This window comes from Carcharhinus amblyrhynchos, chromosome 3 (genome assembly GCF_965287045.1).
Source record: "Carcharhinus amblyrhynchos chromosome 3, sCarAmb.v2.hapA, whole genome shotgun sequence".
NCBI lineage: Eukaryota > Metazoa > Chordata > Chondrichthyes > Carcharhiniformes > Carcharhinidae > Carcharhinus > Carcharhinus amblyrhynchos.
This window is the reverse complement of record NC_137326.1, coordinates 455,964-483,826: the sequence shown is the minus strand read 5'-3', so window position 1 is coordinate 483,826 and position 27,863 is coordinate 455,964. Positions and strand designations below refer to the sequence as shown.

Here is a 27,863-nt window from a genome sequence, read left to right as displayed (position 1 = left end):
AGGAGGGACTACTACTTAAAGGGCAAAAAGCTGCAGCATGCTACGGTGCAGAGGGACCTGGGGGTCCTTGTGCATGAGTCGCAAAAACCCAGCCTGCAGGTGCAGCAGGTGGTCAGGAAGGTGAATGGGATGCTGGCCTTCATAGCGAGGGGGATTGAATATAAAAGTAGGGAGGTCTTGCTGCAACTGTACAGGGCACTGGTGAGGCCACAGCTGGAGTACTGTGTGCAGTTTTGGTCGCCGCACTTACGCAAGGATATTTTGGCCTTGGAGGGAGTGCAGAGGAGGTTCACTAGGCTGATACCGGAGTTGAGGGGGTTGAGCTATGAAGAGAGGCTGAATAGACTGGGCTTGTACTCGTTGGAGTTTAGAAGGATGAGGGGGGATCTTATTGAGACATATAAGATGATGAAGGGGATGGATAGGATAGAGGTGGAGAGGTTCTTCCCACTCAGAAGGGACAGCAGGACTAGAGGGCACAGCCTCAAGATAAGGGGGGAGCAGTTTAGAACAGAGTTGAGGAGGAACTTCTTCACTCAAAGGGTGGTGAATGTCTGGAATTCTCTGCCCGTTGAAGTGGTGGAGGCTACCTCGCTAAATATACTTAAGTCACGAGTAGATAGGTTTTTGGTAGGCAAGGGAATTAAAGGTTATGGGGAGAAAGCGGAAAGTGGAACTGAGCCACTTCAGATCAGTCATGATCTTATTGAATGGCGGGGCAGGCTCGAAGTGCTAGATGGCCTACTCCTGCTCCTATTTCTTATGTTCTTATGTAAAAGACAAAATTGTACCCGCCTATATTATTACCTCTGGCAGCTTGTTCCAGACACCACCCTCTGTGTGAAAAATTTGCCCCTCTGGACACTTTTGTATCTCTCCCTTCTCACCTTAAACCTATGCCCTCTAGTTTTAAACTCCCCTATCTTTGGGAAAATATATTGATTATCTAGTTGATCTGTGCTCCTTATTATTTTATAGACCTGTATAAAATCACCCGTCAGCCTTCTACGGTCCAGAGGAAAAAGTCCCAGTCTATCCAGCCTCTCCTTATAACTCAATCCATCAAGTCCCAGTACCATCCTAGTAAATCTCTTCTGCACTGTTTGTAGTTTAATAATATCCTTTCTATAATAGGGTGAGCAGAACTGTACACAGTGTTTCAAGTGTGGCCTTACCAATGTCTTGTACAACTTCAACAAGACGTCCCAACTCCTGTATTCAATGTTCTGACCGATGAAACCAAGCATGCCGAATGTCTTCTTCACCACTCTGTCCACCTGTGAATCCACTTTCAAGGAGGGATGAACCTGTACCCCTCGATCTTTGTTCTATAATTCTCCCCAACACCCTACCGTTAACTAAGCCCTGCCCTGGTTCAATCTACCAAAATGCATCACCTGGCAGTTGTCTAAATTAAACACCATTTGCCATTCGTCAGCTGACTGGCCCAATTTCTCTGCCCAATTTTCCAGTCTATCAATACCCTGCTGTATTCACTGACAATCTTCATCACTATCTGCAACTCCAACAATTTTAATATCATATGCAAACTTGCTAATCAGACCAGCTACGTTTTCTTCCAAGTTATTTATATATATTACAAACAGCAGAGGTCCCAGCACTGATCCCTGTGGAACACCACTAGTTACACACCTCCATTCAGAAAAACACCCTTCCACTGCTACCCTCTGTCTGCTGTGGCCAAGTCAGTTCTGAACCCACCCAGCTAATTCACCCCTGATCCCGTGAGATTTAAACATTTGCGCCAGCCTGCCATGAGGGACCTTGTCAAATGCTTTATTAAAGTCCATGTCGACAATATCCATGCCCCTTCCCTCATCAATCATTTTTGTCACCTCCTCAAAAACTCCATCAAATTAATGAAACATGACCTCCCTTTTACAAAACCACGCTGTCTGTCACAGAGTAACAGGATTACAGAATATAGGGCTAATGGAAGGACTCTTAGTAGTGTTGACAAGCAGAGAGATCTTGGTGTACATGTGCATAGCTCCCTGAAAGTTGGCACCCAGGTTGATAAGGTTGTTAAGCTTTTATTGGTAGAGGGATTGAATTTTGGAGCCATAAAGTCATTTTACAAATGTACAAAACTCTGGTGTGGCTGCATTTGGAGTATTGCGTACAGTTCTGGTCGCAGCATTGTAAGAAGGATGTGGAGGCATTGGAAAGGGTGCAGAGGAGTTTACCAGGATGTTGCCTGGTGTGGTGGGAAGGTCTTGTGAGGAAAGGCTGAGGGACTTGAGGTTATTTTCATTAGAGAGAAGAAGGTTATGAGGTGACCTAATTGAGGCGTACAAGATGATCAGAGGATTAGATAGGGTGGACAGTGAGAGCCTTTTTCCTCGGATGGTGATGGCTAACACGAGGGGACATAGCTTTAAATTAAGGAGTGGTAATTATAGGACAGATGTCAGAGGTAGGTTCTTTACTCAGAGGGTAGTAAGGGCATGGAATGCCCTGCCTGCAGCAGTTGTGAACTCGCCAACTTCAAGGGTGTTCAAATGGTAAGTGGATAGGCATATGGATAACGTTGGAATAGTTTAGGTTAGAGGGTCATTAGATTGGTTCCACTGGTCAGCGCAACATCGAGGGGCGAAGGGCCTGTGCTGTGCTGTAATGTTCTAATAAGAGCATTCAGTTCCAAATGTGTATAGATCCTATCCCTAAGAATCTTCTACAACAATTTCATTGTCACTGACATCAAGTTCACTGGCCTATAATTACTCTGTTACCCTTGTTACCCGTCTTAAATAATGGGACAACATTGGCTCTCCTTCAATCCTGTGGGACTTCATCTGTGGCTGAGGAAACAAAGATTTCTGTTAGAGGCCCAGCAATTTCCTCTCTTGTCTCTCTCCATAATCTGGGATAGAGGCCCCCATCCACGCATCCTTATTGTTTGTTATATACATAAATTATATCAGTAATGGGCGGGTCACCTTATGAACAAAGATTGGAGAGGTTAGGTTTGTATCCACCAGAGTTTAGAAGAGTCAGGGACAACTTGAATAAAATCTTTAGGATCCTGAGGAGTGTTGATAGGATGGATGTGGAGTGGATGTTTCCATTTGTCGGAGAATCTAGAACTCCGGCTCTCTGTTTAAAAAGAAGGGTTGCTCAGTGAAGATGGAGATGAGCAGAATTTTTTTCTCTCGGGGTTGAGAGACACCGGATCTCTTTCAGAATAGGAAACAAAGGGATTTCTGGAGCGGTAATCCAGGACTAACCTCCAGAGAAGAAGCAAGACCCCGAGTCCAAGACTTGGAGACATTGGGATGAAACTTAACAGGTGAGAGTCTGATCACCTCACCATGAGTGATATCTAAGTGCAAGTCGTGAGTTTGGATATTTTTGTGATGCTTTTGATGCATTTTGAATATTTTGTGTTAACAAAGTAGGTCAAAGGTTAGATACTTTGTGTATAACAAAATAAGACGGGTTGAATACTTTGCGGGTAAACCTTTGTGGTGGAACTTTGATACTGTTATGCTGATTTGGTAAGGTACAGTAAAGGAGATTGTTGTATGATAATTTGAGAGTTTGAGTGCCTTTGTCAGCAGCATCAGTTGACCACCATACCCAAGAGCAACAGTGTAATGCTAATGTACTTCCAGTCTTGGGTACCATGCGCTCAAGCCAAGTGCATACCTGACTGGACTGTCAGATGGCTGGACAGTCTTCAGGCAACCCAGAGACCTGTTTCTATGAGTGTGCATGGAGGTAGTGGCATAGTGGTATTATTGGTGGATTAGTAATCCAGTTCCCAACCCAGAGAGGCAATGGGTTGGGTGAACACAGTAAGAAATCTCACAACACCAGGTTGAAATCCAACAGATTTATTTGGTAGCAAAAGCCACTAGCTTTCAGAGCGTTTGCTGCCCCTTTGTCAGGCGAGTGAGTTGCGGCATCTCCACATCATGGTTTGGGAACACAGGTTTGACTCCCACCACGGGTGGTAAAATTTGAATTCACTAAAAATGTGGAATTAAAAGTCCAATGATGACAGTGAAACTCATCCCTTTCACTAATGTTCATTATGGAAAGAAGTCTGTCTTACCTGTCTATAAGTGACTCCAGATCCACAATGTGGTTGATTCTTAAGGGGTGGGGTTCATCTCCCAGCTTGGGTCACTGAGTGTGTGGCGTCTGCACGTCCTCCCCGTATCTGCGTGTGTTTCCTCCAGGCGCTCCGGTTTGCTCCCACAGTCTGAAAGATGCGCTAATTAGGTGGATTGGCTGTGCTAAATTCCCCCTCAGTGTGACCGAACAAGAGCCGGAGTGTAGTGACTAAGGGATTTTCATAGTAACTTCATTGCAATGTTAATGTAAACCTACTTGTGACACTGTTAAATAAATGATGTATCATTATCTTCTCTTAACTAATATTGTCCAATATGATATTTATTCTGTCCTTTTCATAACCAAGCATTCTGTATTATCCTAATCTTTAACATGTTTATACATTTAATCTCTTTGTCACATTTCTCATTGGAAATTTAAATCCCCAATAGTCAGAATTCAAAGAGATCATGGGTGAATTTTCCCATTCTGCTGAGGGGTGGAACACGCAAAAGTCCATTGACCTCGGGCAGACTTTTCCGGTTTCAGGGTGAGCATGGCCAGAAAATCCCACTCCGTAGTTTTAGGATAAGGGGTGACAGATTTAAAACAGGGATGTGGAGAAATTACTTTCCTCAAATGGTTCTGAGTCTGGAATTCACAATCCTGGAGTGGGGTGGATGGTGGGACATTGAGTAAATTTAAGGGAGAAGTGGACAGATTTTTGATAAGTAATGGGTTTGAAGGGCTGTGGACACAGACCATTGGCTGCTTTCTTAACCTTTTTTTAACCATTAGGCTTTGCTAGTATCTTTATTTATGCTCATCAAGCTTTCTCTTTCTACAAGCTGCCAGAGGTAGTAATAGAGGCGGCTACAATTTTGTCTTTTAAAGAGTGTTTAGACAGTCACATGGTAAGATGGCGATAGAGGGATATGAGTCAAACGCAGGCAATTGGGATTGGTTAAGTGGTTACAAAAAAGGGTGGCGTGGACAAGTTGGGCCAAAGGCCTGTCTCCATGCTGTAAACCTCTATGACTCTGAGGAAGTGCGAGGGAAGCCTGTGGGCTGCACATTCCCTGAGTGTGAAAGGAGCCTGGGGGCTGTGCGTTCTCTGAGGGTGGGAGAAGAGTCTCGGTGCCATGCGTTCTCTGAGAGTGAGGGGAGCCTGGACAAAATATCAGATTCGTAACAATATTTGTCCACTAGACTTATTGCATGAGGAATAAGGAATACAAAGAATTCTCAAGTGCATTTCACAAACTGAAATCAGGCATAACCTCAGATTGGGTTGGGAATGGCTATCAGTGTTCTAACCCAGTGCATCATCCAGTACCGACACAATGACAGTTCATACTGATTATTCTTTATGTACTCTTTGTTTCAGTGTTCCACTGGGTGTGTTCTGGGCTCTGCTGTTGGGCTGGATCTGGCTCCATTTGGTGACGATCCCACATCCAGCACTGGTACCTCATTATGAGATTGGAGTGGTGGCATTTGGGCTCTCTGCTGTGGTGGAACTGCTGTCTGAGCCACTGTGGGTGCTGGCACAGGTGTTTATGCTGGTGAGGTTAAAGGTGAGTGATGTGTAAATGGTATCTGACTTGCTGATCTTAAAACCTTTTGTTTCAGCAACTTTTTCTTCCAGGATCCTCCTGAAGTTGCGAACATATGTTGGTGTCTAGACCTTGACGCATTGATATCTTTGCTGCTGGTCTTGTGTGATGCCAAGCAATGACTGTTGGCACCCTGTTCTACTCTTGCCAAGCCTGATGCTGCTGATCCAGTGTCCACACCCAAAGGTGTCATTGGACAGTGATCAGGAGCAGGAACCCTGGTTGATTTTCCTCTCTCTGTAATCGAGATATTACAGGACAGTCAGAAAGTGTAGAACCTCTGGTTTATTCCCTTTGCGAATGTTAGTTAAATTGAGAAGGCTTCCACAAACAATAGATGGTTTATGAGAACCATCAATAGTTGGTCAGGAAATCATCGATTCACTATATAAACAAAAGGAAAAGACTGCAGCTCCTGGAATCTGAACCAAAAGAGAAAATGCTGGAAAATCTCAGCATGTGTGGCAGCATCTGTAAGGAGAGAGTCCAGACGGCTCTTTGTCAAAGCAAAGCCCCTTGAGAGTCAGCTTTAACAAAGTGTCATCTAGACTTGAAATGCCGGCTCTTTTCTCTCCTTACAGGTGTTGCCAGACCAGCTAAGATTTTCCAGCATTTTCTGTTTTGGTCATTGACCCACTATGCTTGTTTGGAGTTGGTTCTATTGCTCTTTGAATTTACATGTATTTCATTTGAATTCTCTAGTTTTTGATTCCTTCATTTACTTCCCTGGGAAGTATATTGACCAAATGGTTAATTGGGATGAAATCCAAGCAGCCAGCATAATCAAGGACCCCACGCGTCCCGGACAGCTCTCTTCCACCTTCTTCCATCGGGAAAAAGATACAAAAGTCTGAGGTCACGTAACAACCGACTCAAGAGCTTCTTTCCTGCTGCTGTCAGGCTTTTGAATGCACCTACCTTGCATTAAGTTGATCTTTCTCCAGACATTAGCTATTGCTGTGACACTACATTTTGCACACTCTCCTTCCCTGTGTACATTATACTTAGTCTGTATAGTGCGCAAGAAACAAAACTTTTCACAGTACACTAACACACGTGCTAATAATAAATCAAATCAAATCACAGCGCCAGGGTCCTGGGTTTAATGACAGAAACATTAAACAAATATTTTTGTCTATCTTTGCAGTAGAAGACACAAGTTACATAACAGAAGTAAAGAATAAACTAGGGGTGGAAAAGAGTGAAGAAATTCAGGTAATTAGTATCAGCAGAGATAAACTACTGTAGAAACTCAAGCAACTAAAATCTCCAGGCATAATGACCTGTGCTGTAGGATTCTAAAAGACATAGTTGCAGAGATGCAGAGTTGCAAAAACCCAGCTTGCAGGTGCAGCAGGTGGTCAGGAAGGCGAATGGGATGCTGGCCTTCATAGCGAGGGGGATTGAATATAAAAGTAGGGAGGTCTTGCTGCAGCTGTATAGGGCATTGGTGAGGCCGCAGCTGGAGTAGTGTGTGCAGTTTTGGTCGCCGCACCTGCGCAAGGATATTTTGGCCTTGGAGGGAGTGCAGAGGAGGTTTACTAGGCTGATACCGGAGTTGAGGGGGTTGAGCTATGAGGAGAGGCTGAATAAACTAGGCTTGTACTCGTTAGAGTTTAGAAGAATGAGGGGAGATCTCATTGAGACGTATAAGATGATGAATGGGATGGATAGGATAGAGGTGGAGAGACTCTTCCCGCTCAAAAAAGACAGTAGGACTAGGGGGCACAGCCTCAAGATAAAGGGGAGGCGGTTTAGAACGGAGTTGAGGAGGAACTTCTTCACTCAAAGGGTGGTGAATCTCTGGAATTCTCTGCCCGTTGAAGTGGTGGAGGCTGCCTCGCTAAATATTTTTAAGAAGCGGGTTGATGGGTTCTTGATAAGAGAGGGGATTAAGGGTTATGGGGAGAGGGCGGGAAAGTGGAACTGAGCCACGACAGATCAGCCATGATCTTATTGAATGGCGGGGCAGGCTCGCAGGGCTAGATGGCCTACTCCTGCTCCTATTTCTTATGTTCTTATGGTGTATGAGATAGCTATGATTTTCCAAAATTCCCTGGAACATTCTGGAATATTCCTGGCAGAATGGAATTTAACAAACGTAACACTGTTATTCAAAAAAGGAGGGAGAGAGAAAACAGGCAACCAAGACCAGTTAGTCTGTCATCAGTCATTTGGAAAATTCTGGAATCTATTATTAAAGAAGTCTTAACAAAGTGTAGTGTGATTATGTTACGTACTTGTATTAATTTGTGTTAGTTTACTGAAGCCCTGTTGTATTACTGTATCACTGAGGGTTTGAAGTAGTTTGGCAAGGGGGTGAGACCCAAAGCAGTAGGGAGACAGAAGAGAAAGTTGAGGGCAGCATGGAAATTAAAGACAGCACGTTATATAGCAAAGGCAGTGTAACGTAATCCTAGTACTAGACAGGTCAGATGAGAGCAGGGGAAGTCCGAATTAAACTGCATTTATTTCAATCAAGAGGCCTGACGGGCGCGGCAGATGAACTCAGGACATGGAGAGTTAGAGGGGACTGGAATATTATAGCAATTACTGAAACATGGCTAAGGCAGGAATAGGATGGGCAGTTCAATGTTCCAGGGTACAGATGCTATAGGAAAGATAGAACAGGAGGTAAGAGAGGAGAGGGAGTTGTGTTTTGATTAGGGAGAACATCACGGCTGTACTGAGAGAGAATATTTCTGAGGGTTCGCCCACTGACTCTATATGAGTAGAACTGAGGAATAAGATAGGATGCAGAGACAGGCCGAAAAGTGGCAGATGGAGTTTAAGTGCGAGCTGGTGACACCAAGATTGGTGGAATAGTGGATGAGGTGGAGGGCTGTTGTAGGCTGCAAAGAGACATTGATAGGATGTAGAGCTGGGCTGAAAAGTGGCAGATGGAGTTTAACCCAGCAGTGGGAAGTTGTGTGTGGAGCCTGAAGAGATAGGAGAGGCACTGAATAAATATTTTTTGTCAGTATTCACACACAAAAAAGTCAGTGTAGTCGAGGAGAATACTGCGATACCAGGTAGTAGACTAGACAGGATTGAGGTTCATAAGGAGGAAGTATTGGCAATTCTTGAGAGTATGAAAATAGATAAGTCCCCTGGGCCGGATGGGATTTACCCTAGGAATCTCTAGGGCGGAGATTGCAGAGCCTTTGGCTTTGATCTTCATGTCGTCATTGGCTTCAGGTATAGCGCCAGAAGTCTGGAGGATAGCAAATGTTGTCCCCTTGTTCAAGAAGGGGAGTACAGACCATCCTGGGAATTATAGACCAGTGAGCCTCACTTCTGTTGTGGGCAAAGTTTTGGAAAGAATTATAAGGGATAGGATTTATAATCATCTAGAGGGAAATAAATTGTTTAGGGATAGTCAACACGGTTTTGTGAAGGGTAGGTCGTGCCTCACAAACCTTATCGAGTTTTTTGAAAAGGTGACCAAAGAGGTGGATAAGGGTAAGGCAGCTGACGTGGTGTATATGGATTTTAGCAAAGCGTTTGATAAGGTTTCCCCATGGAAGGTTAGTGCAGAAAATGCAGATGCATGGGATTGAGGGTGATTTAGCAGTTTGGATCAGGAATTGGCTAGCTGATAGAAGACAGAGGGTGGTGGTTAATGGGAAATATTCAACCTGGAGTTCAGTTACAAGTGGTGTACCTCAAGGATCTGTTTTGGGGCCACTACTGTTTGTCATTTTTATAAATGACCTGGATGAGGGTGTAGAAGGATGGATTGCTGATGACATCAAAATCGGAGGAGTTGTAGACAGTGAGGATGGATGTTACAGTTTGCAGAGGGACACAGATAAGCTGCAGAGCTGGGCCGAGAGGTGGCAAATGGAGTTTAATACGGAAAAGTGTGAGGTGATTCACTTTGGTAAGAGTAACAGGAGTACAGAATATAGGGCTAATGGAAGGACTCTTAGTAGTGTTGAAGAGCAGAGAGATCTCGGGGTACATGTGCATAGATCCCTGAAAGTTGGCACCCAGGTTGATAAGGTTGTTAAGAAGGCGTATGGTGTGTTAGTTTTTATTGGTAGAGGGATTGAATTTCGGGGCCATGAGGTCATGTTACAACTGTACAAAACTCTGGTGCGGCCGCATTTGGAGTATTGTGTACAGTTCTGGTCGCCGCATTATAAGAAAGATGTGGAAGCATTGGAAAGGGTGCAGAGGAGGATTACCAGGATCTTGCCTGGTATGGTGGGAAGGTCTTATGAGGAAAGGCTGAGGGACTTGAGGTTATTTTCATTAGAGAGAAGAAGGTTACGAGGTGACCTGATTGAAGCATACAGGATGATCAGAGGGTTAGATAGGGTGGACAGTGAGAGCCTTTTTCCTCGGATGGTGATGGCTAACACGAGGGTACATTGCTTTAAATTAAGGGGTGGTAATTATAGGACGGATGTCAGAGGTAGGTTCTTTACTCAGAGGGTAGTAATGGCGTGGAATGCCCTGCCTGCAGCAGTTGTGAACTCGCCAACTTTAAGGGTGTTCAAATGGTCAGTGGATAGGCATATGGATAATATTGGAATAGTTTAGGCTAGAGGGTCATTAGATTGGTTCCACTGGTCAGCACAACATCGATGGCCAAAGGGCCTGTACTGCGCTGTAATGTTCTATGTTCTAACCCTGATAAGTGCGAGGTGTACATTTTGGTAGGACAAACTTGAATGCAGATTACAGGGTCAACAGCAGGGTTCTGAAGAATGTGGAGGAACAGAGAGACCTTGGGGTTCATATCCACAGATGTCTGAAGGTTGCCACTCAAGTGGATAGAGCCGTGAAGAAGGCTTATAGTGTGTCAGCGTTTATTAACAGGGGGTTTGAGTTTAAGAGCCGTGGGGTTATGCTGCAACTATACAGGACCTTGGTGAGGCCACATTTGGAATATTGTGTGCAGTTCTGGTCAACTCACTGTAAGAAGGATGTGGAAGCATTGGAGAGAGTGCAGAGGAGATTTACCAGGATGCTGCCTGGTTTGGAGGGTAGGTCTTATGAGGAAAGGTTGAGGGAGCTGGGGCTTTTCTCTTTAGAGCAGAGGAGGATGAGAGGCGACTTAATAGAAGTTTATAAGATGATGAGGGGGGGATAGATAGAGTGGATGTGCAGAGACTATTTCCTCGGGTGATGTAGCTGTTACTAGGGGGCATAACTATAAAGTTCATGGTGGGAGATATAGGAGGGATGTCTGAGGTAGATTCTTTACTCAGAGAGTGGTTGGGCTGTGGAATACACTGCCTGCTGTGATAGTGGAACTTTCAAGCGGTTATTGGATCGGCACATGGAGCACACCAGAATGATAGGAAGTGGGATAGCTTGATCTTGGGTTTGGACATAGCTCGGCACAACATTGAGGGCCGAAGGGCCTGTACTGTGCTGTACTGTTCTATGTTTCTAAGAGGGGGGGAAAATCACTTTGAAAGGATTTACTATAGGCTCCCAAATAGTCAGAGGGAAATGAGGAGCAAATATGTAAGGAGATTACAGATGGCTCCAAGAAAAATAGAGTGATAATAGTAGGAGACTTCAACTCTCCCAGCATTGACTGGGACAGCCAGAGTATTAGACAGTTGAATGGAGAGAAATTTGTTGAGTGTGTTCAGGAGGAATTTCTCATTCAGTATGTGGATGGCCCGACTAGAGAGGGGTCTAAACTTGATCTCCTCTTGGGGAATAAGGAAGGGCAGGTGACAGAAGTGTTAGTGAGGGATCACTTTGGGACCAGTGACCATAATTTCATTAGTTTTAAGATAGCTATGGAGAATGATAGGTCTGGCCCAAAAGTTAACATTCTAAATTGGGGCAATGCCAATTTTGATGGTGTCAGGCAGGAACTTTCAAAAGTTAACTGGGGGAGTCTATGAGAAGGCAAAGGGACATGTGGTAAGTGGGACGCTTTCAAAAGTGTGTTAACCAGGGTTCAGGGTAAACACATTCCTTTTAAAGTGAAGGGCAAGGCTGGCAAAAATAGGAAACCCTGGATGACGCGGGATATTGAGGCTCTGGAAGAAGAAGGAGGTATATGACGTGTATAGGCAGCTGGGATCAAGTGGATCCCTCAAAGACTATAGAGGTGTAGGAGTAGACTTAAGAAAGAAATCAGGAGGGCAAAAAGGAGACATGAGATTGCTTTGGCAAATAAGGCAAAGGAGAATCCCAAGAACTTCTACAAATACATAAAGGGCAAAAGAGAAAGTAGGGCCTCTTAAGGATCAACAAGGTCATCAGTGTGTGGATCCACAAGAGATGGGTGAAATCCTAAATGAATATTTTTCATCAGTATTCACTGTTAGGGATCTTGGGGAAATGAATAGTGATGTCTTGAGTTTTTTGAAGGGGTAGCCAAGAAGATAGATGAGGGCAATGCAGATGATGTTGTTTATGTGGACTTTAGCAAGGCCTTTGACAAAGTACCGCATAGTAGGTTGTTGCATAAGGTTAAATCTCATGGGATCCATGGTGAAGTATCTAAATGGATTTGAGGGAGGTTGTAGAGAGTTGTTTTTCAAACTGGAGGCCTGTGACCGGTGCTCAATCATCCAGCCCTGCCCCCTTTATATATTTGCCGAGAAAGGTTCTCGCCAGCAAGGAATAGACATGCTCCCCATGAACCAGGAACAGTCATCCTGACCTCACTGGTGGAACTGGAGGCCATTGAGACACCCCAGGGGAGGCTGAGGGCAAGGGGGAAGATTGCCCCTTGGGCATTGGCCACCCTGGAACCTGGGCAATGCCCACTGGGCAGTGCTGGGGCAGGGCTAATGGGGAAGGGGCAGGGATAATTTTGGGAGGAGTCACTGGAGGTGAAGATAATGGAGGAGGGGCCAGTGGGAATGGGATGAATGGGAGGAGAAGCCCGCTGCCACTCTACATTGATCGGTGGGGGGAGGGAGGGAGAGAGGGTACGCTACCACTCTGTAGTGGTAGGTGGGGGGGGGAGAGCAGCGGGGCTGCAGTCACTGGGGGAGGGAGGAGCTCCGTGATTGATCTCGGCAGGGGTTATGTCTCAGACCACAGGCCCCTCCCCAGTTGCAGAGGAGGAGAGCTGTTTCAGACTGTCTGCACTAGCGGGGCCTGACAGCTCTCTCTCTCTGTCAGATGCCTACGACTGCCAATACGCATGTGTAGCATCAGAGGCCTGCACACGTGCACTACCCCCCTCGGCACGCTTTCGGGCACATTAAGCTCTGTCCACAGGCTTGTGCAGTGAGTAAAGTAACAGCCTCATTCAAAATTTTGCAGGCAGAGAGCATATGCAGGGGCTCTGAAAACAGTCCCAAAGACACGTCTGAAACTCTCTCAGTTTCAAGTCCACACAGCACTTAGACAAAAAATGGTAAATGTGTAAAAATAAAAGACTCACAATGTGCATGCTGGAAGGAAAAGCAAGCTCAAAGTAAAAATGAGAAACAAGAATAAAGCATGATCGCATTTAAGCAGAACAAAAAGGGAAATGTTCATGCTGTATAAAAGCATCGAGAAAAATATTGCAACTCAGTCTGATTTGATTTAATTTATTATTGTCACATGTATTAACATACAGTGAAAAGTATTGTTTCTTGTGCACGATACAGACAAAGCATACCGTTCATAGAGAAGGAAACAAGAGTGCAGAATGTAGTGTTATAGACATAGGTAGGGTGTAGAGAAAGATCAACTTAATGCAAGGTAGATCCATTCAAAAGTCTGACTGCGGCAGGGAAGAAACTGTTCTTGAGTCAGTTGATGCGTGACCCTCAGACTTTTGTATCTTTTACCTGACGGGGTGCATGGGATTCTTGATGTTGCTGACTGCTTTTCTGAGGCAGTGGGAAGTATAGACAGAGTCAGTGGGTAGGAGGCTGGTTTGCATGGTGGACTGGACTTTGACCCTTTGTGGTTTCCTGCGGTCTTGAACAGTGTGGGAGCCATACCTAGCTGTGATAAACCAGAAAGAATTCTTTCTATGGTGCATCTGTAAAAGTTGGTGAGAGTTTTAGCAGACATGCCAAACTTCCTTCATCTTCTGAGAAAGTAGAGGCTTTGATGGGTTTTCTTAACTATAATATCAGCATTGGGGGGAACCAGGACAGGTTGTTGGTGACCTGGACACCTAAAAACTAGAAGCTTTCAATCCTTTCTACTTCGTCCTCATTGATGTAGACGGGGGATGTTCTCCTTTACGCTTCCTGAAGTCGATGACAATCTCCTTCGTTTTGTTGACATTGAAGGAAAGATTATTGTTGTCAAACCAGTTCACCGGATTCTCTATCTCATTCCTGTACCCTGTCTCATCATTGCTTGAGATCTGATCCACTATGGTGGTGTCATCAGCAAACTTGAAAATTGAGTTGGAGGGGAATTTGGCCACACAGTCATAGGTGTATAAGGAGTATAATAAAGGGCTGAGAACACAGCCTTATGGGGCACAGGTGTTGTGGGTGATCGTGGAGATGTGTTGGTGCCTGTCCTTACTGATTGCGGTCTGTGGGTAAGAAGTTCAGGATCCAGTCTCAGAGGGAGGAGCCGAGCCCCAGACCACGCAGTTTGGAGATGAGTTTTAACATAGAACACTACAGCACAAACAGGCCCTTCGGCCCACAAGTTGCGCGATCATATCCATACCTACCAGGCCATAGAACTATCTGTAACTTCCAATGCCATTAGATCCCATATACTCATCCAGAAGTTTTTTAAAAGACCCCAGTGAGTTCGCCTCTACCACCTCTGACGGCAGCCGATTCCACTCACTCACCACCCTCTGAGTGAAAAACTTTCCCCTAACATCTCCTCTGTACCTGCTCCCCAGCACCTTAAACCTGTGTCCTCTCGTAGTGACCATTTCAGCCCTGGGAAATAGCCTCCGAGAATCCATCCTATCTATTCCTCTCAACATTTTATAAACCTCTATCAGGTCGCCTCTCAACCTTTGTCTCTCCAGGGAGAAGAGACCTAGCTCCCTCAACCTATCTTCATAAGGCATGCCTCCCAATCCAGGCAACATCCTTGTAAATCTCCTCTGCACTCTCTCAATAGCTTCCGCATCCTTCCTGTAGTGAGGCGACCAGAACTGCGCACAGTACTCCAAGTGGGGTCTGACAAGGGTCTTATAAAGTTGCAGCATTACCTCCCGACTCCTAAACTCAATCCCTCGGTTAATGAAGGCCAGTACACCATATGCCTTCTTGACCACATCCTCCACCTGCGAGGCCGATTTAAGAGTCCTGTGGACCCGGACCCCAAGATCCTTCTGCTCTTCAACCCAGCTAAGACTCCTACCCTTGATATTGTACTCCTGCATCCTGTTGGTCCTGCCAAAATGGACCACTACACATTTATCTGTGTTGAAGTCCCTCTGCCACTTCTCCGCCCAGTCTTGCATCCTATCTATGTCACGCTGCAACTTCTGACATCCCTCCAGACTATCCACAACACCACCAACCTTCTTGTCATCGGCAAACTTACTAACCCATCCCCCCACTTCCTCATCCAGGTCATTTATGAAAATGACAAACAGCAATGTCGGAATAATGGTGTTGAAGGCTGAGCTGTAGTCGATAAATAATAGTCTGACATGTGTCTTTGTCTGAAGAGGCATTATCACTGAATGTGCCTACCATGTTTGCTGCTACACACCAATACTGGTTGGACAGCCAGTAAGGATGGAACTTGACACTGGAGCAGCAGTCTTACTGGTTCCAGAAACTATTCACAAGACGTAACTCTGACACATTTTCTTGAAGCCATTGAAGGTACTGGTTCCACTGAAGGATGACACGGTGGCACAGTGGTTAGTACTGCTGCCTCACAGCTCCAGGGACCTGGGTTCTATTCCAGCCTCAGGTCACTGTGTGCACAGTTTGCACATTCTCCCCATGTTTACATGTGTTTCCTCTGGATGCTCTGCTTTCCTTCCACAGTCCAAAGATGTGCAGGCTAGGTTGATTGGCCATGTTAAATTGTCCCTCAGTGTCAGGGGGATTAGCTGGTTAAATATGTGAGGTAATGGGAATAGGGCCTGGGTGGGTACATGGTCGGTGGGCTGAATGGCCTCTTTCTGCACTGTAGGGATTCTATGCTTAAAACATCAGTGCAATATAACAGGCCAACAGCAGGCTTGCCTCTGCATGTTATTCATTTTTGGAGACGGGAACATCATTGGCTGAGCCAGAATTTATTGCTCATCCCTAACATTTAAGACTCAACCACATCACTATAGGCCTGGAATCACACATAGGCCAGACCGGGTAAGGACAGCAGATTTCCTTCCCTAACAGACATTAGTGAATCAGATGGGTTTTATGACAGCCAACAAGGATTTCATGGTCATCAGTAGATTCTTAATTCCAGACATTTTTTATTAAATTCAAATTCTACCATCTGCCATGGCGAGATTCAAATCCGGGTCCCCAGAACATTAACTGAGTTTCCAGATTAATAATCTAGCGATAACATCACTTGGCCATTACATCCCTACCTCTACTCCTGTTTCCTATGATCTTATATTTAAGGAGGAATATGGCAGAGCAGTCTCAATGGACAGTGAGGGCCCCTGTTGAATGAACACTTCATATCCGTTTTCACCCAAGCGAATGAGGACGATGGTAAGGAATTCAGGGAGAGAGACAGTGAGGTTCTTGAGGAAATTGACATTGGGAAAGACAAGGTATTGGCAGCCTTAAAAGTGGATAAATCTCCAGGTCCAGATGAATTGTGCCCTAGGCTGCGTGAGAGGCAAGGGACGAGATTGCAAGAACTCTGAACCAAATCTTCAATTCCTCTCTGGCCACAGGAGGTGCCAGACAACTGGAGATCAGCTATTGTGGTTCCACTATTTAAGAAGGGTTGTGGAGATAAAAAAAGACAGTAGGACTAGGGGGCACAGCCTCAAGATAAAGGGGAGGCGGTTTAGAACGGAGTTGAGGAGGAACTTCTTCACTCAAAGGGTGGTGAATCTCTGGAATTCTCTGCCCGTTGAAGTGGTGGAGGCTGCCTCGCTAAATATTTTTAAGAAGCGGGTTGATGGGTTCTTGATAAGAGAGGGGATTAAGGGTTATGGGAAGAGGGCGGGAAAGTGGAACTGAGCCACGACAGATCAGCCATGATCTTATTGAATGGCGGGGCAGGCTCGCAGGGCTAGATGGCCTACTCCTGCTCCTATTTCTTATGTTCTTATGTTCTTATGTAAACCAAGGAACTACAGGCTAGTGAGTCTCACATTAGTGGTAGGGGAACCATTAGAGAAATTCTGAAGGAGAGCACCCGTCTCCACTTGGGGAGGCAAAGCTTGATCAGTGATAGTCAGCATGGCTTCATCAGACAGAGGTCATGCCTAATACATTTAATTGAATTTTTTGAGGAGCTAACCAGGTGTGTAGACGAGGGTGGTGCAGTCAATGTAGTTTAAATGGATTTCAGCAACGACTTTGACAAGGTTCCACATGGGAGACTTGTAAAGAATAGAATAGAATAGAACGTTACAGTGCAGTACAGGCCCTTTGGCCCTCGATGTTGTGCCGACCAGTGGAACCAACCTAATGACCCTCTAACCTTAAACTATTCCAATGTTATCCACATGCCTATCCACTGACCATTTGAACGCCCTTAAAGTTGGCGAGTCCACAACTGCTGCAGGCAGGGCATTCCACGCCATTACTACCCTCTGAGTAAAGAACCTACCTCTGACATCTGTCCTATAATTACCACCCCTTAATTTAAAGCAATGTCCCCTCGTGTTAGCTATCACCATCCGAGGAAAAAGGCTCTCACTATCCACCCTATCCAATCCTCTAATCATCTTGTATGCCTCAATTAGGTCACCTCTTAACCTTCTTCTCTCTAATGAAAATAACCTCAAGTCCCTCAGCCTTTCCTCATAAGACCTTCCCACCATACCAGGCAACATCCTGGTAAACCTCCTCTGCACCCTTTCCAATGCCTCCACATCTTTCTTATAATGCTGCGACCAGAACTGTACGCAATACTCCAAGTGCGGCTGCACCAGAGTTTTGTACAGTTGTAACATGACCTCATGGCTCTGAAGTTCAATCCCTCTACCAATAAAAGCTAACACACCGTACGCCTTCTTAACAACCTTATCAACCTGGATGCCAACTTTCAGGGATCTATGCACATGTACACCGAGATCTCTCTGCTCATCGACACTACCAAGAGTCCTTCCATTAGCCTAATATTTTGTATTCCTGTTACTCTTTCCAATGTGAATCACCTCACACTTTTCCGTATTAAACTCCATCTGCCACCTCTCGGCCCAGCTCTGCAGCTTATCTATGTCCCAGGTAAAGAAGGGAAATTCACATGGGATACAGGGTAATTTGACTTGCCTGGGCTTGTAAAATCTCATTAACAGTCCTGTCTGGAGACAATCCACGTCTCTTTAACCTGTGCTTAACCCTCTCTCCACTCACATTGTCAGTACCTTTAAGACTTGATTACCTATAAAGACTCGCATTCCAACTATTATTTTGTGAATTATATGCCCTGTTTGTGAACAGAACTCCCAGTTACCTGACGAAGGAGCAGTGCTCTGAAAGCTAGTGGCTTTTGCTATCAGATAAACCCATTGGAGTTTAACCTGGTGTTGTGAGACTTCTTACTTAGTGTCTTCTTCCTTAGTAACTTCTTACTTAGTGACTGGAAGCCAGTGTTCAGTGGTGTACCACAGATCTGTGTTGGGTCCCCTATTATTCGTCATTTATATAAATGACGTCGATGACTACTTTAGGAACTTGCAAGCGGTTATTGGATAGGCACATGGAGCACACCAGAATGATAGGGAGTGGGATAGCTTGACCTTAGGTTAGGACATAGCTGGGCACAACATTGAGGGCTGAAGGGCCTGTACTGTGCTGTCCTATGTTCTATGTTTTATGTTCTATGACTATGTGGGGAGTAGGATTAGTAAATTTGTGGATGACACAAATATTGGATGGATGGTTAACAGCGAGGTGCTATGTCTTGGGCTACAAGAAGATAAAGAACAGAATGGTCAAATAGGCAGATAAGTGGCAGATGAAATTTAAACCTGAAAAGTGTAAGGTGATACACTTTGCAAGTAGTGATTTGACAAGGAAGTATTCAATGAATGATGGGACACCTGGAAGTTCTGTGGAATAAAGGGACCTTGGTGTGTTTGTCCACAGATCTCTGAAAGCGGAAGGGCATGTTAGTAGGATGGTGAAAAGACATATGGGACAATATATAAATCACAAATGGAAGGGTTGAGTGTGGTGGAAATAATCTTTTGAGCTGTGTCTATTTCAATGCCAGGAGTATTGTGGGGAAGACAGATGAGCTGAAGGTGTGGATTGACACGTGGAAATGTGACATTATAGCCATTGGTGAAACTTGGCTACCGGAGGGGCAGGACTGGCAGCTCAATGTTCCAGGGTTTCAATGTTTCAGGCATGATAGAGGCAGGGGGATAAAAGGTGGGCGGAGGGGTGGCATTGTTGGTCAGGGAAAATGTTACAGCGGTACTCAGGCAGGATAGATTAGGAAGCTTGTCTACAGAGGCCCTGTGGGTGGAGCTGAGAAACAGGAAAGGTATGACCACATTAATGAGGTTGTATTGTAGACCACCCAATAGTCAGAGAGAATTGGAGGAGCAAATCAGCAGAAAGATAGCTGACAACTGCAAGAAACAAAGTTGTGATAGGGGATTTTAATTTTCCACATATAGATTGGGACTCGAATACTGTTAAAGGTTTAGACAGGGTAGAGTTTGTGAAATGTGTTCAGGAGAATTTTCTACATCAGTATCTAGAGGTGCCAACTAGATTTGATGCAATATCCTGGGGGAAATGAGTTAGTTCAGGTGATGGATGTGAGTGTGAGGGAACACTTTGGACCCAGTGATCATAGTTTCCTCAGTAAATACGGATGCAAAAAACCCATTTAGTATCTCCCCCATCTCTTTTGATTCACAAAATAATAGTGAAGTAGTAAATTTGTGGATGACACAGTGCCATTAGTTTCAACCTGATGATGGATAAGGATAGATCTGGTCCTCGGGTTGAAGTTCTGAACTGGAAAAAGGCCAAATTTAGAAAGGATAGAAGCTTAGGAAGGATAGCAGGACTAGAGGGCACAGCCTCAAGATAAGGGGGGGAGCAGTTTAGATCAGAGTTGAGGAGGAACTTCTTCACTCAAAGGGTGGTGAATCTCTGGAATTCTCTGCCCGTTGAAGTGGTGGAGGCTACGTCACTAAATATATTTAAGTCATGGGTAGATAGATTTCTGATAGACAGGGGAATTAAGGGTTATGGGAAGAAAGCGGGGAAGTGGAACTGATCCACTTCAGATCAGCCATGATCTTATTGAATGGCGGGGCAGGCTTGAAGGGCTAGATGGCCTACTCCTGCTCCTATTTCTTATGTTCTTACGTTGAAGTGTGGATTGGCACAGGCTGTTCTCTGGTAAGGATATAAATGGAAAGTGGGAGGCCTTCAAAGGAGAAATTTTGAGAGTGCAGAGTTTGTATGTTCCTATCAGGATTAAAGGGAAAGTAAATAGGAATAAGGAACCTTGGTGCTTGAGGGAGATTGTAACACTGAGAGGAAGAGAGAGTTGTGTGAAATGTGCAGGCAGCAAGGAACAGACCAGATGCTTGAGGAGTATAAAAAGTACAAGAAGCTACTTAAGAGGGAAATCAGGAGGGCTGAAAGAGGACATGAGGTTGCTTTGGCAGACAGAGTGAAGGAAAATCCAAGGAGTTTCTATAGGTGTATAAGGAGCAAAAGGATAGTGAGGGATAAAATTGGTCCTCTTGAAGACCAGAGTGGTAGACTGTGTATGGAACCAAAAGAGATGGGGGAGATACTAAATGGGTTTTTTGCATCCGTATTTACTGAGGAAACGGGCATGGAGTCTACGAAAATAGGGCAAACAGGTAGGTAGGTCATGGAACCGTTACAGATTAAAGAGGAGGAGGTGCTGGCTGTCTTGAGGCAAATCAGAGTGGATAAATCCCCAGAACTGGACATGGTATTCCCACAGACCTTCAGGGAGTGTTGAACTTGCAGGGGCCCTGGCAGACATATTTAAAATGTCAGTATTCACGGGGGGAGGTGCCGGATGATTGGAGGGTGGTTCATGTTGTTCCATTGTTTAAAAAAGATTCCAAAAGAAATCTGGGAAATTATAGGCCAGTAAGTTTGATGTCGGCTGTGGGCAAGTTATTGGTAGGTGTGATAAGGGATAGGATCTACAAATATTTGGATAGACAAGGACTTATTAGGGAGAGTCAACATGGCTTTGTGCATGGTAGGTCATGTTTGACCAATCTATTAGAGTTTTTCGAGGAGGTTACCAGGAAAGTGGATGAAGGGAAAGCGGTGGATGTTGTCTACCTAGATTTCAGCAAGGTCTTTGATAAGGTTCCTCATGGGAGTTTAGTTAGGAAGGTTCAGTCGCTAGGTATACATGGGGAGGTAGTAAATTGGATTAGACACTGGCTCAGTGGAAGAAGCCAGAGAGTGGTTGTGGAGGATTGCTTCTCTGAGTGGAGGCCTGTGACGAGTGGTGTGTCACAGGGATCGGTGTTGGTTCCATTGTTGTTTGTCATCTATATCAATGATCTGGATGATAATGTGGTAAATTGGATCAGCAAATTTGCTGATGATACAAAGATTGGAGGTGTAGTGGACAGTGAGGAAGGTTTTCAAAGCTTGCAGAGGGACTTGGACCAGCTAGAAAAATGGGCTGAAAAATGGCAGATGGAATTTAACGCAGACAAGTGTGAGGTATTGCACTTTGGAAGGACAAACCAAAGTAGAACGTACAGGGTAAATGGTAGGACACTGAAGAGTGCAGTTGAACAGAGGGATCTGGGAATACAGGTACAGAATTCCCTAAAAGTGACGTCACAAGTGGATAGGGTCGTAAAGAATGCCTTTAGTACATTGAGGCCTTTATAAATCGGAGTATGGAGTATAAAAGTTGGAGTGTTATGGTAAGGTTGTATATGGCATTGGTGAGGCCAAATTTAGAGTATTGTGTACAGTTTTGGTTACCTAGTTACAGGAAGGATGTAAATAAGGTTGAAAGAGTGCAGAGAAGGTTCACGAGGATGTTGCCAGGACTTGAGAAACTGAGTTACAGAGAGAGATTGAATAGGTTAGGACTTCATTCCCTGGAGCGTAGAAGAATGAGGGGAGATTTGATAGAGGTGTATAAAATTATGATGGGTATAGATAGAGTGAATGCAAACAGGCTTTTTCCACTGAGGATAGGGGAGAAAAAAACTGGAGGACATGGGTTAAGGGTGAAAGGAGAACAGTTTAAAGGGAATATTAGGGGGGGCTTCTTCACGCAGAGAGTGTTGGGAGTGTGGAATGAGCTGCCAGATAAAGAGGTAAATGTGGGATCACTTTTAACATTTGAGAAAAACTTGGATGGGTTCATGGACGAGAGGGGTGTGGAGGGATATGGTCCAAGTGCAGGTCAGTGGGACTAGGCAAAAAATGGTTTGGCACAGACAAGAAGGGCCAAAAGGCCTGTTTCTGTGCTGTAATGTTCTGTGGTTCTGTGGGACACTTACCTTTATCAATCAAGATTACTAAAGCAGGGAAGTCATATTGGAGTTGTAGAGAACTTCGGTGAAGCCATAGCTTGAGTACTCCATGCAGTTCTGATCGCCACATTTTGGAAGGGTGTGATTGTATTGGAGGAGGTACAGAGGAGATTCACCAGGAGATTCACCTGGGATGAACGTAAGTTATGAAGAGAGGTTGGATAGGCTTGGTTATTTTCATTGGAGCAGAGAAAACTGAGGGGTGACCTGATCAGGGTGTACAAGATTAAGAGGGAGATGGACAGAGTGGATAAGCAGCAGCTGTTCCCCTCAGTTGAAAGGTCAGTAACAAGGGGATATGGATTCAAAGTAAGGGGCAGGAGGTTGGGGGGATGTGAGGAAAAAACTTTTTTCCCGAGAGGATGGTGACGGTCTGAAATGCGCTGCCTGGGAGGGTGGTGGAGGCTGGTTGCCTCACATCCTTTAAAAGATTCCTGGATGAGCACTTGGCACATCATAACATTCAGGGCTTTGGGCCAAGTGCTGGCAGATGGGATTAGGTGGGAGTTCAGATGTCTCTAATGTGTTGGTGTGGACTTGATGGGCTGAAGGACTTCTGTGCAGTATGATTCAATGATTCTCTGCTCAGAACTTCTTTGTTCTTCTTGTGTCTGGAACAGGGGTCACTTTTAGTTGGTTTGTGATTCCTTGGGTTGGAGTCAGGGGCCAGTCGCGGTTTGCATTAGGTGGGCAGGCAGCACTGTGGCGGTTAGTACAGCTGCCTCACAGCGGACACCAAGGAATTCATCAGACGAATGAGGCTGTGGGAGTTCTTCCACAAACCCCAAGAGGCCAACAGCGAACACAATGAGACAGCCAATGAACCGGAACAGCTGACAGAGAGATCCACAGTGCAGCAACCAAAGAGGAAAGAATCAAATTGGACTCCTCTGGAAGGCCATTGTCTTCGACTCGACATGTACGTCCAAGCCATCAGGAGATGCATCAATGCCAGATTTATTAGCCACACTCACAAGGCAGCCCCAAATGTCGCCCAAACACAACACAACGCCATCCGCGCTCTCAAGACCAACTGCAACATTGTCATCAAAACAACAGACGAAGGAGGGGCCATCATCATGTTGAACAGAACAAATTACTGCAAAGAAGTGTACTGACAACTGAACAATGAGGAACACTGGAGACAATTACCCGCAAATCCGACCAAAGAACACATCTGTCAACTCAACAGACTGATCAAGGCCTTTGATCCGGATCTTCAGAGCACTATCCTTGCTCTCATCCCACGTACTTCCCAAGGTCAACACACCTGGCCGTCCCATCGTATCAGGCAATGGGACCCTTTGTGAGAACCTCTGCAGTTACGTCGAGGGCATCCTGAAAGCCATTGTACAAAGAACCCCCAGCTTCTGAAGTGACACTCCGGACTTCCTACGGAAACTCAGCACACATGGAGCAGTTGAACCAGGAGCACTCCTCGTCACAATGGGTGTCTTGGCACTCTACACCAACATCCCCCATGATGCTGGCATTACTGCAATTGCTCAGTACTCAACGCCGACAACTGCCAATCTCCAGATGCAATTCTACAACTCAACTGCTTCATCCTGGACCACAATGTCTTCACCTCCAATAGCCAGTTCTTCATCCGGACACAGGGAATGTCCATGGGGACCAAATTCGCACCTCAGTATGCCAACATCTTCATACACAGATTCGAACAAGACCTCTTCACCTTATAGGACCTTCAACCAATGCTATACACTTGATATATCAATAACACTTTCTTCCATCCCACCATCACATTCGCCATGGACTATTCTCCAGAATCAGTTCCATTCTTGGACACACACATCTCCATCAAGGACGGTTGCCTCAGCACTTCACTGTACTGCAAGCCCACAGATAACCTCTCAATGCTCGAGTTCTTCAGTTTCCACCCTAAATACATTAAAGAAGCCATCCCCTACAGACAGGTCCTCTATACACACAGGATCTGCTCAGATGGGGAGGATCACAACACTTACAGACACTGAAAGATGCTCTCATAAGAACAGGATATGGCGCTCGACTCATTGATCGACAGTTCTGATGCGCCACAGTGAAAAACTGCACCGACCTCCTCAGAGGACAAACATGGAACATGGAGGACAGAGTACCCTTCGTTGTCCAGTATTCCCCGGAGCAGAGAAGCTACGGCATGCTCTCCAGAGTCTTCAACATGTCAAGGCCATCCCACACCCCACTTCTTGCCTTCAAACAATCACACAACCTCAAACAGACCATTGTCCGCAGCAAACTACCCAGCCTTCAGGAGAACAGTGAACACAACACCACACAACCCTGCCACAGCAACCTCTACAAACATGTCGGATCATCTCATGTGAGAACACCATCCATCAGGTATACAGTACATACTGTTGCAACTCAGCCAACATTGTCTACCTGATACGCTGCAGGAAAGGATATCCCAAGGCATGGTACATTAGGGAGACCATGCAGACACTACAACAACGGATGAATGAACATCGCTCGCCAATCACCAGGCAGGAGTGTTCCCTTCCTGCTGGGGAACACTTCAGCAGTCACGGGCATTCAGATCTTTGGGTAAGCGTTCTCCAAGGCAGCCTTCACGACACACGACAGCACAGAGTTGCTGAGCAGAGACTGATAGCCAAGTTCTGCACACATGAGGATGGTCTCAACCAGGATCTTGGGTTCATGTCACACTATCTGTAACCCCCACAACTTGCCTGGGTTTGCAAAACCTCACTAACTGTCCTATCTGGAGACAATATACATCTCTTTAACCTGAGCTTAATCCTCTCTCCGCTCACATTGTCTGTATCCTTAAGACTTGATTACCTGTAAAGACTCGCATTATCTTGTAAATTGAGTTTGTGTCTTTATATGCCCTGTTTGTGAACACAGGTCCTCACTCTGAAAGTTAGTGCTGCCAAATAAAGCTGTTGAACTTTAACCTGGTGTTGTGACATTTCTTACTGTGCCTCTCAGGGCCAGGGACCTGGCTGGGTCACTGTGCCAAGTTCGGCCCTTGTCTGTGGTGGATTCCTCCGGGTGCTTCGGTTTCATCCCACAGTCTGAAAGTTGTGCAGGTTAGGTACATTGACCAAAATTCTCCCTCAGTTTGCCCTAATAGTAGCCGGAATGTGGCGACAAGCAGATTCTCACAATAACTTCATTTCAGTGTTAATGTAAGCCTACTTGTGACACTAAGAAATAAACTTTGTGATTCCTAGGGTTGGGGTCAGGGGTCAGTCTTGGATTGTGATTCTCGGGTTTCATGTCTTACCTGATCTTTGTTTGTTTTTCAGGTGATTGCTGAGAGTCTGGCCATGGTTGCCAAGTGTGCACTAACTGTTGTGTGTATCACAGTCGTACCACACTGGGGTCTTTATATATTCTCTCTGGCCCAGGTGGGTTGCCTTTATTTTGATTGACTAAATATCTGAGCCCTAAGTTCAAAGTTTGCCCAAGAGAGAACGATTATCATGGCCACTTTTTCCCTACCCAGGGTTAGAGGATTTGCCACAATGGCTGTACTTTGATAAACTGAAACCCATTATTGTGTTGCTGTTGTGACCCATGATCAGTTGCACTCCCCAGCTTAAATTATCCAATTTCCTTTTACAATTTATTGCTGAATCTGCTCCCACTGCCTTTACAGACAGCACATTTCTGATCACAACTTGCTGTGTACAAAAAAAACTCCTCATGTCACTTGGCTGTTTTACTAAACCCCTTTAATCTGTAGTTCTTTGCCCATCTGCCGCTGGAAATAGTTTTTCTTCTTTTACTCAGTCAATATTCTTGAAGATATTACATGGATAGCACATTCAGCAGGGTGGTCATGCTGCAGCTTAAAGGCCTGGAGGCAGAGAGGAAATGAATGACCACCAGGCAGTCCAAGTGAATGAGGCAGATAGCGTCGGAGTCCCTTGGGTCCAACTCAGAAATTGGCTTTCCATTTTGGAAATTAATGAGGGCGCTCATTTCTTAGAGGTGTGCAGTCAGAGCCAGGTTTCTGACACCACAAGAGGTTTGGTTATGCAGGAAGGAAAAGCAGCAGTGGTAGCAGTCGAGGAAGGGCCGGACTGGGTGTTAAATATTCCTGCATATTCCTACAGTCTAGCATTCCTGTCCAGAAAAGAGAGGAAAGGAAATTGCAGAAAAGTGCAAGAATTATTGAAAAGCGATAACAAGGGACTTCAATTATCCAAATATGGACTGGGATAATATTAGTGTAAAGGGCAAGAAGGGGCAAGAGTCCTTACGTGTGTCCAGGAAAATTTTCTACAGCAGATGTCCAGTCTAACAGGAAATGATGCACTTGGTTCTTGGAACTGAGGTGGACCAAGTGTCCAGAGGGAATATTAGGAAACAGTAAGCATTGTATTGTAAGGTTTGAATGATGATAGTCTCTGTGTCCAGGGACTGATGGTGGACAAGTCCCCAGGACCGGATGGAATGCATCCAAGGGTTCTGAAGGAAATGGCATAGGTGATAGTGGATGCCTTGGTGATTATTTTCCAAACGTCGCTGGATTCCGGGGAAGTGCCGGAAGATTGGAAAACGGCTAATGTTACGCCGCTGTTTAAAAAGGGTAGCAGGCAAAAGGCAGGGAATTGTAGGCCGGTTAGTTTAACGTCTGTTGTAGGAAAAATGCTTGAATCCATAATTAAGGAGAAAATAGCGAGGCATCTTGAGAAGAATTGTTTGACAGAGCAGATGCAGCACGGTTTCGTTAAGGGGAAGTCGTGTCTGACGAATTTATTGGAATTCTATGAGGATGTGTCTAGTGCAGTGGATAGAAGGGAACTGGTGGATGTGGTGTTTCTTGATTTTCAGAAGGCGTTTGACAAGGTGCCGCACAAAAGGTTGTTACAGAAGGTTAGGGGGCATGGAGTTGGGGGTAGGGTGTTAGCATGGATAGGGGATTGGCTGTCAAATAGGAGGCAGAGAGTGGGTGTCAATGGGTGCTATTCGGATTGGTGGTTGGTGACTAGTGGCCCCAGGGATCGGTGCTGGGGCCTCAGCTATTTACCATTTATGTAGATGATCTGGAGGAGGGAACCGAGTGTATGGTGTCGAAATTTGCTGATGGCACAAAGATTGGTGGAACGGCAAATTGTGCAGAGGGTGTGGAAAGTCTGCAGAGGGATCTAGATAGGCTGAGCAAGTGGGCGAGAACCAGGCAGATGGAATACAATGTTGGCAAGTGTGAGGTTATCCACTTTGGTAGGAATAATGGTAGGAAGGACTACTACTTACGTGGCGAAAAGCTGCAGCATGCTACGGTGCAGAGGGACCTGGGGGTCCTTGTGCATGAGTCACAAAAACCCAGCCTACAGGTGCAGCAGGTGGTCAGGAAGGCGAATGGGATGCTGGCCTTCATAGCGAGGGGGATTGAATATAAAAGTAGGGAGGTCTTGCTGCAACTGTACAGGGCATTGGTGAGGCCGCAGCTGGAGTACTGTGTGCAGTTTTGGTCGCCGCACCTGCGCAAGGATATTTTGGCCTTGGAGGGAGTGCAGAGGAGGTTTACTAGGCTGATACCGGAGTTGAGGGGGTTGAGCTATGAGGAGAGGCTGAATAAACTAGGC

At 45.4% G+C, this 27,863-nt stretch overlaps 1 protein-coding gene across 1 annotated transcript in view; it reads left to right on the top strand.

The window, feature by feature from the left end:
• Positions 1–27,863, top strand: part of rft1 (RFT1 homolog) — a 140,911-nt gene that overhangs the window by 21,845 nt on the left and 91,203 nt on the right. Inside the window, exons 4-5 of the mRNA XM_080218590.1 lie at positions 5,468–5,657; positions 25,575–25,676. Of these exons, the coding sequence (XP_080074716.1) occupies positions 5,468–5,657; positions 25,575–25,676 (292 nt within the window). The remainder of the gene's footprint in view (positions 1–5,467; positions 5,658–25,574; positions 25,677–27,863) is intronic.